The 13,543-nt window shown below is 30.9% G+C and overlaps 1 protein-coding gene across 1 annotated transcript in view; it reads left to right on the top strand.

The window, feature by feature from the left end:
* Positions 1-11,343: 11,343 nt before the first annotated feature.
* The window catches only part of LOC137649775 (uncharacterized), a 6,003-nt gene continuing 3,803 nt past the window's right edge, over positions 11,344-13,543 (top strand). Inside the window, exon 1 of the mRNA XM_068382725.1 lies at positions 11,344-13,543. This exon is cut by the window's right edge and continues 74 nt beyond it. Coding sequence (XP_068238826.1) covers positions 11,589-13,543 — 1,955 coding nt within the window. The 5' untranslated portion in view covers positions 11,344-11,588.

Genomic DNA, 13,543 nt, shown 5'->3' with positions numbered 1-13,543 from the left:
GTTTTTTTTGGGATTCAACTTCATACCCCATAATTTACATCATGCACTAATTTTAGCTACCTCAATATATTTCCACAAGCACGTTTTTTTTTTTTTTTTTTTTTTTTTTATTCAGTAGGCTACTTAGATATTGCCTATGTGATTGAAGTCAGGAAACACCAAATGGTTCGATAAGTGGACTGTGCCTGAAATTTCCGATGCTTTTTTTATAATATTACAAAGATAATTTAACAGAAAAACTTTGAATAGAGGTTTTAAATACCCTTTTCTAAAACGATGAGTTTGCTAATAAGAGAATAAACAATCTAAAACATAGAAAAAAACTATCTGAAGAGTACAAGTTGGAAAAGATTTAGAACGAGACGAGACGCGCTGTGATTGGTCATACGAAATAAAACACGCTTTGATTGGTGGAAAGCAGGAGAAACTGAGAATTTGGAACATGATAGAGTCGTGATTGGCCAACATTTGGAGCATAGACCGAACATAGATAGTGCACGTCAACAGTAAACCATAAATGAGAGGAACTGTATCACTTCCCTGCTTTAGCCTATAAGCAGAACTAGAAAGTTGGAATAACTGACTCCAGAGATTTGAGATTCTTTATGAAATTCAACAATCTTCTTTGTTGCATCGCAGACATTTTTATAAATGTGCAGATTGTAGTCTATCAAATTCCCTATCTATGTATGTTTGAATGACAAAAAACAATCAATACAAAAAAAATAGCAATTTTCATCATTCTTTCTATCTTAATGGAATCACTTGAAATGGCGTCCATTTTTATATAAAAATTTTAAATTTTATCAAAAAGTTACTGTGTAAACTGTAGTCTATAAAATTCCCTACATATTCACGTTTCAATGACAAAAAATCAATCCATATTTAAAAGAGTAGTAGTAATTTCTCTCCGAAAATTGAAATCAGGCTTAAACATTTTTTTATTTGGTTGGTTATAATTTATCTGGCATAAGAAATGTCTTTTGGCTCATCACTGAGGATAATAAAGACATATTCATCATCTCTTAGGGTTATTTACTAACCAGTGGTGAGCAGCCCCCCCCCTTCTCTCTCTCTCTCTCCTCTCTCTCTCTCTCTCTCTCTCTCTCTCTCTCTCTCTCTCCCAAAACACACATGATCACACATATTAATACTAGTAGCAATAAAAGTACTAGTACAAGTACTGGTACAAGCATAAGTACAAGTAATAGTGCAATTGCTTGTACTTTTACTAGTACTATTAATAGTACTAGTACAAGAACTAGTACTTTTACTAGTGCCAGTACTAAAACTCCTCAATTGTAGGAATACATAGGCTTCACATAGCCTACATTTCTCCACACAAGTAAAACAATGGTATCATTAAATTCTCGTCTGCGTATTTTCTGGGCAAATTTTACGCTTCAGTTGTAGTTTCTGACACTTTCTTGCATTTTTTCAGTCTAACCACAAATTAAAATTGTAAATATATAAAAGGATACACCAGATATAGGATGCATGTAACTTAGAGAAACTCGTTATAAGGAAATTACATTTTCTATTATACTTAAAATTCAAAGAAAACTGGCTTTCATGATTTTTGGGAGACTCTTATAAATATTTCATCTCAAATTCTCAAAGAAAATATAAAAATTACTAAATTCAAGGCAAATTTGTAAGAAAAAAATTAAACTGTGCTTGATAATATGGTTGTTTGAAACAATGTAGTTTACTATTCCAAAAAATAAATTAAAACAGTAAAATAAAGATAAAAAAACCTATATCAAGCGGTCCGATCTTTAGCGACCTTATTTCCAAAGCTTTTTTTATAAAAATACGAGGATAGTTTATGAGAAAAACTTTGAATAGAGATTTTTAATACCCGTCTAAAACGATGAGTTTACTGATGAGAGAATAAGCAATCTAAAAGAGAGAGAGAGAGAGAGAAAAAAAAAAAAACAGTATCTGAAGAGCAAGAATTGGGAAACATTTGGAACGAGAAGAGCTGTGATTGGTCATACGAAATAAAACACGCTTCGATTGGTGGAGAGTAGGAGAAACTGAGAATTTGGAACATGAGAGAGTCGTGATTGGCCAACATTTTGGAACACAGACTGAACATACATAGTGCACGTCAACAGTATACCATAACTGAGAGGAACTGAATCACTTCTCTGCTTCATTTGGCGGGATATCTTCTGTCCCTTCAATGGCTACATACTAATGTGATATAAATATAGGTCATACTTGGTATTACCTACTACGTCATTAGACCTCTTTGTTATGAATGAATACACAAATTATTCTTCTTTTGCCTTAATAATATGTTATTTAAATTTTTCATTACTTCTTCTATCGTTTATATATTTCCTTATTTCCTTTCTTCACTGAGCTATTTTTTCCCTGTTGGAGCCCTTGGCCTTAGAGCATCTTGCTTTTCCAACTAGGGTTGTAGCTTGGCTAGTAATAATAATAATAACTACTTATAAATCAAAATCTTAAATTAAACATTCGAAATGCAATTAGTTAACATTAAAAAAATTTGATTTTCAGCTATTAACACTTTTGTTAATTTATTATTCATAAAATAAAATATATGAAATAATTCCGTTTTATGAAAGCAATGTTTTTGTGAACGTTATAAAGATTATAGGATGAATTTTATAATGAATTCATTAATACTGGATGTCATCACTAAGTAAACAAATAATTAACATTTAATATTAAAAAAAATCTTAAATTGAATTAGAACTATGGTGAATTGTTAGTATATTCATTATTATTATTATCATCATCATCATCATCATCATCATCATTATTATTATTATTATTATTAATACTTGCTAAGCTACAACCCAAGATAGAAAAGCAGTGAGGAAAGGAAACAAGGAAAAATGAAATATTTTAAGAACAGTAAGGACAGAGTAGAATCTGTAAAGAATAAGCCAGACTATTTGATGTATGTGTAGGCAAAGGTAAAGTGAACCGTAACCAGAGAGAATGATCCAGTGTAGTACTGCCTGGCCAATAACTCCCTAGAGGTAATATCTTCTTTTTTAACCTAAATAATTCTCCATAATTATTTATTTCTCTATTTCAATTACTAACTGGGCTATTTTCCCCGTTGGAAGCTTCCTGCTTTTCCAACTAAGGTTGTAGCTCTGCTAACAATAATAATAATAATAATAATAATAATAATAATAATAATAATGATAAAAATAATAATAATAATAACAATAATAAATAATAATAATAATAATAATGATAATAATAATAATAAATAAATATATTATAATAAATAATTAATAATAATAAAAATAATAATAATAATAATAATAATAATGATAATAATAATAATATTAATGATAATGATAATAATAATAATGATAAAAATAATAATAATAATAATAATAATAATAATAATAAATAATAATAATAAATGATAAACAATAAATAATAAATAAATAATAAATAATAATAATAATAATAAAATTATAATTATAATAAAAACAACAATAATAATAATAATAAAATTATAATTATAATAAAAACAATAATAATAATAATAATAATAATAATAATAAAATTATAATTACAATAATAATAATAATGATAATGATGACAATAATAATAATAGTAATAATAATAACAATAATAACAATAATAATAATAATAATAATAATAATAATAATAATAGACCTCTATATATTTTTTTTTTTCATCAGTGGGCTACTCTGATTGAAGTTAGGAAATCCCAACTGGTGGGATAAGTGGATTGTGCCTGAAATTCCAACGCTTTTTTTTTTTTTATAAAACTACAAGGATAATTTGACAGAAAAACTTTGAATAGAGGTTTTAAATGCCCTTTTCTAAAACGATAAGTTTACTATTAAGCGAATAAACGATCTAAAAGATAGAAAAACTATCTGAAGAGTACGAGGTAGAAAACATTTGGAACAAGACGAGATCGGTCATACGAAATAAAACGCACTTTGGTGGAAAGTACGAGAAATCTAAAATACATATATAATTATGTACTATTTTGAGAATTCGGAATATTTGGAACATGTGAGAGCCACGATGTGTCAACATTTGGTACATGGCACCAGTAATCCACAATAAAGAGGAACTATAATACGAATAGTGTGTTTTGGAAAACATTTGCAACAAGACGAGACGCTCTGTGATTGGTCACATGAAATAAAAACACGCTTTGATTGGTTAAAATTAGGAGAAACTGGGAATTTGGAACATGAGAGAGTCCTGATTGGCCAACATTTGGAACACAGACTGAACATACATAGTGGCTGGCAACAGTATACCATAAGTGAGAGGAACTATACCACTTCTCTGCTTTATTTGGCGGGATATCTTCTGTCCCTTAAATGGCTACATACTAATGTGATATTAATGGAGGTCATACGTGGTATTACCTACTACGTCATTAAACCTTTTTGTTATGAATGAATAAACAAATTATCATTCTTTTGGCTCAATAACTAATTATAAATCAAATTCTGAAACTAAACCTTCGAATTGCAGTTTTTAACAGAAAAAATATAGATTTTCAGCTATTAAAACTTTTGTTAATTTATTATTCATAAAATAAAATATATTAAATAATTCCGTTTTATGAAACAATGTTTTTGTGAATGTCTTAAAGATTATAGGACGAATCTTATAATGAATTCATTAATACTGACTGTCATGATTAAGTAAACTAATAATTAACATTTAATATCCAACAAAAATAATCTTAAATTGAATTAGAACAATAGTGAATTATTATCATATTCATTAAATGATGTTATCAATTATACAGATAATCAGATATACTCGCTTCTTTTTTTAATCTAAATAATTATACACATTTATTTCTTTATTTTCATTCCTCACTGGGCTATTTTTCCTGTTGGGGCCTTGGGCTTATAGCTTCTTGCTTTTCCAACTAAGGCTGTAGCTTAGCTAATAATAATAATAATAATAATAATAATAATAATAATAATAATAATATCATTATTATCCAAGCTACAACCCTAGTTGGAAAAGCAAGATGCTATAAGCCCAAGGGACCCAACAGGGAAAATAGCCCAGTGAGGAAAGGAAACAAGGAAAAATAAAATATCTTAAGAACAGTAAGGACGGAGTAGAATCTGTAAAGAATAGGCCAGACTATTCGATGTATGTGAAAGCAAAGGGAAAGTGAACCGTAACCAGAGAGAATGATCCAGTGTAGTACTGTCTGGCCCGTAACTCTCTAGCAGCAGTATCTTCTTTTTTAATCTAAATAATTCTACATAATTATTTATTTCTTTATTTCAATTCCTCACTGGGCTAGTTCTATCTGTTGGAGCCTTGGGGCTTATAGCTTCCTGTTTTTCCAACTAAGGTTGTAGCTCTGCTAATAATAATAATAATAATAATGATGATGATAATAATAATATTACCTAAGCGATTGAAGTCAGAAAATCCCAAATGGTTGGATAAGTGGATTGTGCCTGATATATCAGACGCTTTTTATAAAAATACAAGGATAATTTGTCACAAAAACTTTGAATAGAGCTTTTAATACTCTTTTCTAAAACGATGGACTTACTAATAAGAGAATAAACAATCTAAAAGATAGAAAGAAACTATCTGAAGAGTGCGAGTTGGAAAATATTTGGAACAAGATGAGACGAGCTGTGATTGGTCATACGAAATACTTTGTAGTATTGAGCCTCATGATGGAGAAGGCCTGACTATTAGAATTGACTGCCTGCCTAGTATTGCGAACAGGATGGAACTGTCCGGGAAGATCTGAATGTAAAGGATGGTCAGAATTATAAAAAATCTTATGCAACATTTACAATGAACTAATTGCACGACAGTGCCAAAGATTAATATCTATATCAGGAATTAGAAATCTAATAGACCATACGTTCCTGTCCAACAAATTAAGATGAGAATCAGCAGCTGAACACCAGACAGGAGAACAATACTCAAAACAAGGTAGAATGGAAGAATTAAAACACTTCTTCAGAATAGAATGATCACCGAAAATCTAAAAAGACTTTCTCAATAAGCTAATTTTTTGTGCAATTGAAGAAGAAACAGACCTAATGTGTTCATCAAAAGTAAATTTGCTGTCGAGAATCACACCTAAAATTTAAAAGAGTCATACAATGTTAAAGAAACATTATCAATGCTGAGATCCAGATGTTGAGGAGCCACTGTTCTTGACCTACTTACAATCATACTTTGAGTTTTGTTAGGATTCAACTTTATACCCCATAATTTGCCCAATGTGCTAATTTTGCTACCTCTATATATTTCCACAAGCACGTTTTTTTTTTTCTTTTCTTTTTTTTTTCAGTAGGCTACTCTGATATTACCTATGCGATTGAAGTCAGGAAACACCAACTGGTTGGATAATTGAACTGTGCTTCAAATTTCCGATGCTTTTTATAAAATTACAAGGCTAATTTGACAGAAAAACTTTGAATAGAGGTTTTAAATACCCTTTTCTAAAACGATGAGTTTACTAATAAGAGAATAAACAATAAAAAAGATATAAAAAAAATTATCTGAAGAGTGCGAGTTGGAAAACATTTGGAACGAGGTGAGACGCGCTGTGATTGGTCATACGAAATAAAACGCACTTGAGTGGAAAGTAAGAGACATTTGAAATACATATATAATTATGTACTATTTTAGAAATTCGGAACATTTGTAACATGGGAGAGCAATTGTTGGTCAACATTTGGTGTATGATAACAGTATTCCACAATATAGAGGAACTATATATAATAAGAATAGTGAGAGTTGGAAAACATTTGGAACGAGATGAGACGAGCTGTGATTGGTCATACGAAATAAAAACACGCCCTCATTGGTGGAAAGTAGGAGAAACTGAGAATTTGGAACATGAGAGAGTCCTGATTGGCCAACATTTGGAACACAGACCGAACATACATAGTGGCTGGCAACAGTATACCATAAGTGAGAGGAACTGTATCACTTCCCTGCTTCATTTGGCGGGATATCTTCTGTCCCTTCAATGGCTACATACTAATGTGATATAAATGGAGGTTATACGTGGTATTACCTACTACCTTATTAGACCTCTTTATTATGAATGAATACACAAATTATTCTTCTTTTCGCTCAATAACTAATTATAAATCAAAATCTTAAGAAATTAAACTTTCGAAGTGCAGTTAGTTACCATAGAGAATAATATAATTTTCAGCTATTAATGTTAATGATAACAACAACAACAACAACAACAACAACAACAACAACAACAACAATAACAACAACAACAATAATAATAATAATAATAATATTTCGAATTTTGCAAAGATAGGATATATGAAATATATATTATCGTTCGATCATGGGAAATCCAGAATTGGTTTTTGGCGGTAGTTTAATCAAACTATCTATCTATCTATTATTATTATTATTATTAATATTATTATCATTATTATTAGCTAAACTTCAACCCTAGTTGGGAAAAGAAGATGCTATAAGCCCAAGGGCTCCAACATGTAAAAATAGCCCAGTGAGGAAAGGAAATAAAGAAAAAAATAAACTGCAAGTGAATTAATGATCAAATAATATAAAATATTTTATGAACAATGCCGTAACAACATTAAAACATATCTTTCATATATAAACAATAAAGAGAGTAATCAAACCATTGTTCTCTAGTCTCGAGTAGTGCCATAGCCTCTGTACCATGGTCTTCCACTGTCTTGGGTTGGAGTTCTCTTGCTTGAGGGTACACACGGGCACACTATTCTATCTAATTTCTCTTCCTCTTGTTTTGTTAAAGTTTTTACTGTTTATATAGGATATATTTATTCTACTGTTCTTACTCTTCTTAAAATATTCTATTTTCCTTTTTTTTCCTTTTCTCACTGGGCTATTTTCCCTGTTGGAACTTCTGGGCTTATAGCATCCTGCTTTTCCAACTAGGGTTGTAGCTTAGCTTTTAATAATAATAATAATAATAATAATAATAATAATAATAATAATAATAATAATAATAATGTCAGCTTAGCTGTTCAACATAAAAAAAAACATTTACTACAAATCTGAAATTTTGAAGTTCCACCGCTTCAAATCTGGGCTTATAACATCCTGCTTTTCCAACTAGGGTTGTAGCTTAGCTTTTAATAATAATAATAATAATAATAATAATAATAATAATAATAATAATAATAATAATAATAATAATAATAATAATAATAATAATGTCAGCCTAGCTGTTCAACATAAAAAAAACATTTACTACAAACCTGAAATTTTGAAGTTCCACCGCTTCAAATCTGATTGGATTCTAAATAATTTCATATGATATATTACGAATATTTCAGATGTTAAAATATTACGACGAATATTTCAGCAGATGTTAATATATCACCAAGAATTCCCTCACAAAGTTAATTCTAACTTTGCAGGGTTAAGAAAACGGGATTTTGGGCGGCGCGTGCGCAGAACACGCTCGGTACAATAAAAAACTGATTCTCAGATGGGCGAAAGTAAGATACACTTAAATACGTTCTTATCTATGATTGGCTTACGTTCTCGAAGCAACCAATGAGGAGGAAGAAATTATGTCATTCACGTTCCTAGTAACTATGACCTACAGTAGTGCAGGCTACGAATGAAATGTAGTCTAGTGCAGGCTACATTGATAGTTGCAGTCTCGTGTTGATCAGTTCTGTTTTTACTTGTGTTTTTTAGTGACTGTGGAAGACTTTAAGTAGTTGCCGATTATAGTTTTTTTACGTTATTTCATTTCCGAGATATTATTATTATTATTATTATTATTATTATTATTATTATTATTATTATTATTGTTGTTGTTGTTGTTGTTATCTTTATCTTGTGTTTTTAGTGACTGTGGAAGACTAAGTAGTTGCCGATAAATAGTTTTTTTTACGTTATTTTATTTCCAATATATTATTATTATTATTATTATTATTATTATTATTATTATTATTATTATTATTATTGTTGTTATTATTATCATTATCTAAACTACAGTATAACCCTAGCTGGAAAAGTAGGATGCTATTAGCCAAAGACTCCAACAGAGAAAAAAATAGCCCAGTGAGGAGAGGAAATAATGAAATAAATAAATTACGAGAGAAATAGTGAATCAAAATAAAATATTCTACGAACAGTAACAACATTAAAAAAAGATCTTTGATATATAGACTATAAAATGAGACTTGTGTCAGCCTCTTCAACATAAAAAAACATTTGCTACAATTTTGATTTTTTTTAAGTGAATTTTAAGTGTGTTAAGATTCATAGCTGTTAATTCTTTATGGCGGAGCTGAAAAATAATGAACAATTATCCTTAAAAATATATAAACTGACATTTTGAACTAAATTGCACATTAATTTTCCAGTTTCCAGACTATGGTGAATTCGAACTAATTGTTTACAAATATTACATTTCTATGTGAAAGAATGTGTGAAAAAATTACCCTCCTTGATTTAATTGTGGATGGTGTTCAGTTTTACCATTATACACACACACACACACACACACACACACACACACACACACACACACACATATATATATATATATATATATATATATATATATATATATATATATTATATACATATATATATATTATATATACATATATACATATATTATATATATATATATTATATATATATATATACACATATACAGATATATATATATATATATATATATACATATATATATATATATATATATATATATATATATATATATATATATTCATATATATATACATATACAGATATATATATATATATATATATATATATATATATATATATACACATATAGATATATATATATATACATATAGATATATATATATATATATATATATATATATATATATATATATATATATACATATACAGATATATATATATACATATATATATATATACATATATATATATATATACATATCAACAAGTAAATAAATTAAACGATTGCAGTTCAGTCGGTCACAGCTTAGAATAATTGTGGAAAACGGTACCAGTGCCACAGTTCATTTAACCCAAAATAGCGTTGTAATAATTTTTGTTTTCCGGAGACATATGTTCAGCGCTCCGTTAAAGTTTCAATATCGGTCAGGTGATCGACAAGATAATTAATAACGTAAAGAATCTCTTCCAGTATGAGTATCATTATTATAAAGGTTGAATTTGGTTATTTATTGAAAAGTTCAGTGGTAGTTTTTTTTTTTATTTTTTTTTTATTTTCGTTTTATTTCTTGCTTAATAAATTATTACTTATTTTTCGTTTATTTTCGTTTTATTTCTTGCTTAATAAATTATTACTTATCTTTTTTATTTTCGTTTTATTTCTTGCTTAATAAATTACTATTTATCTTTTTTTAATTTTCATTTTATTTCTTGCTTAATAAATTATTACTTATCTTTTTTTTTTTATTTTCCTTTTATTTCTTGCTTGATAAATCATTACTTATCTTTTTTTAATTTCCATTTTATTTCCTGCTTAATAAATTAGGAAAAGTGGTAATGAAAATAAAAAAAATTTCCTTTTTTTTTTTGAAAGACAAAGAAGTAAAAATAGAACAAAAATTATAAGTGAAAGAATTTAGTTGTGATAGAAACGGATTCATCTTTACAAAAAACGTGGTAATTTTATTTCTATTTCTTAATTTTCCTTTTTTTCTTGTTTCATAAATCAGGAAAAGTGTTAATGAAAATAATTTTTTTTCCTGGTTTTTGAAAGACAAAGAAGTATAGATAGAACAAAAAATTTAAGTGAAAGAATTTAGTTGTGATAGAAATTAATTCATCTTTACAAAAACGTGGTAATTTTATTTTTATTTCTTAATTTTCCTTTTTTTTTGGTTTAATAAATTAGGAAAAGTGTTAATGAAAATGAAAATTGTTTTAGTTTTGTCAAAGACAAACAAGACAGAATAAGACTTATAGGTGAAAGAATATAGTTGTAATAAAAATGAATTCATCTTTACAAAGACTGTGAAATTCAGAAAATAAACTCACAGGTATTTGCGTAACCAATCTTCAACCAACCTTCAACCAATCAGCTGAAAATTAGAAATTCTCTTTATATCGTGAATTATAAGTGAAAGAATATAGTTGTAATAAAAATGAATTCATCTTTACAAAGACGGTGAAATTCAGATAATAATTCACTCACAGGTATTTGCGTAACCAATCTTCAACCAACCTTCAACCAATCAGCTGGAAATTAGAAATTCTCTTTACATAGACGGTGAAATTCAGAAAATAATGAACTCACGGGTATTTGCGTCACCAATCCTCAACCAACCTTCAATCAATCTGTTCGAAATTAGAAATGAATTCATCTTTACATAGACGGTAAAATTCAGATAATAATTCACTCACAGGTATTTGCGTCACCAATCTTCAACCAACCTTCAACCAATCTGTTGGAAATTAGAAATGAATTCATCTTTACATAGACGGTGAAATTCAGATAATAATAAACTCACGGGTATTTGCGTAACCAATCTTCAACCAACCTTCAACCAATCAGTTGGAAATTAAAAATTTTCTTTACACCAGGTGACGTTTACATGTTGGTCAAGATGAAGATAGTTATGTTACAATCCTTTTTGTGCGTTACCTATCCACTAGTGATGGCGAACAGTAACGGGGAATCTCCAAATGAAAATATCCCTTCAAGCAGCAAGGAATTTAAAGCCTCGAGACTTTTAAGGAAACGTCCATATGAAGCCAATGATAGAGCTGCAAGTGATCCGTGGATTTCTACCAAGAATATGCAACTACTAACTCGTGGAATGGCTGATCAATTCTCGACGGTGGACGCGTCCACGGGGCGAACTGATGACCAAGTACCAAAGGCAGGTGACCCTTTGATAAGGAAAGGTCAACAAGGTCAACAGCAAACCATTCCCGACGGACGTTTGTTACAGACGATTAATTCCCATCCTGGTACAACTGAGCCTTCCAAGGGAATGTATAATCAACTTGCAACGTCCAGCGAACGTTTGACGGGAAGCTGGAATCCACTTGCAGTGCCCAGAGAACGTTTGACGGAAAGTAGGAATCAACTTCCAGCGTCCAGCGAACGTTTGACGGAGAGTGGGAATCAACCTCCTATGTCCAGCGAACGCTTGACAGACAGTAGGAATCAACTTCCAGCGTCCCTTGAACGTTTCACAGAAAGTAGAAATCAACATCCAGCATCCAGCGAACGTTTGACGGAAAGTAGGAATCAACTTCCAGCGTCCAGCGAACGTTTGACAGAAAGTTGGAATCAACTTGCAGTGCCTGGTGAACGTTTCACGGAAAATAGGAATCAACTTCCAGCATCCAGCGAACGTTTCACGGAAATTAGGAATCAACTTCCAGCATCCAGCGAACGTTTCACGGAAATTAGGAATCAACTTGCAGCGTCCAGTGAGCATTTGACGGAAAGTAGGAATCAATTTCCAGTGTCCAGCGAGCGTTTGGAAGGTAGTTGGAATCAACCTCCAACGACAGGCAATGCTTTAAAGGGAACAAATTATCAAACTCCAATGGCTATTGGGAATTTACCTGGAAATGTAAAACGCACGCAAGGTATTTCTTTGAAGAAAGACAAACACAGAGAACTAGGAACTCAAGTTCTCTCCAGTCCTGATCCCTCTAGTTTGACTCGCCCTTTAATACATAGTTTGCCTTCACGAATCGCCCAAAATGCCCATGGTACCTTAATGAAAGCTAACCAAGACCCTGTTCCATCAACGAAAGTTTCGGGACCACTGTCAAGCGAAACTTCTCTGCCGATGAGAATCGAAGGTCCTCAAGGTGGATCGAATTTTCCATTAATAAAACCAATAAAACAAAACAGTTCTCACCATATCAAAGTCAATCGATCTCATGTTAGTGGAGTGAGTGATGTGTACAGTGAAACTAAGATACCGGCAGTCATGTACAACAAAGACGACTATAATGGAATTCCAGCCAAGACTCCCCACGAAACCAAAACAACCTATTCTGGTCCAAATACAAGAGAGAGCATTCCTACTTCTGGAGATGCGCTAAAGAGCGACCCTCAGCGACTTCAACAACTAGGAGTATCCCGCCCTTCCATAAACAGGAATTCTCATACGGCAGACCACAAGCACCTGATGAATCTCCTACAAGAATTGCGTCGCCCTGCCATTGGTAGCTATCCAGGAAGTTCTTCATTTAAATCGCAAGCGTCCGCAATGGGTAACTCAGGCATTCTAAATCAGATGAACATCAACAGGGTTGGATACCCCGTTGAGTTGGGGAATTCCAGGCCCGCGATGAACATCGACAGGGTTGGACACCCCGTCGAGTTGGGGAATTCCAAGCCCGCTGGAACGCCTCAACCTAACTACGAACCCCCCAAGCCCGCTGGAATGCCTCAACCAAACTACAAACCCCCCAAAGTTGAGTCAACTGGGAATCAAATCGCTTCCAATACTCCAATCCATCATCTATCTCATGAAGTGGCTTCTAGCAACAACTCCGTCATTTTTGAGAATTATCAGAACCG

The sequence above is a fragment of the Palaemon carinicauda genome, chromosome 11, assembly GCF_036898095.1.
Source record: "Palaemon carinicauda isolate YSFRI2023 chromosome 11, ASM3689809v2, whole genome shotgun sequence".
Lineage (NCBI taxonomy): Eukaryota > Metazoa > Arthropoda > Malacostraca > Decapoda > Palaemonidae > Palaemon > Palaemon carinicauda.
This window is presented reverse-complemented; position numbering and strand designations above follow the sequence as displayed.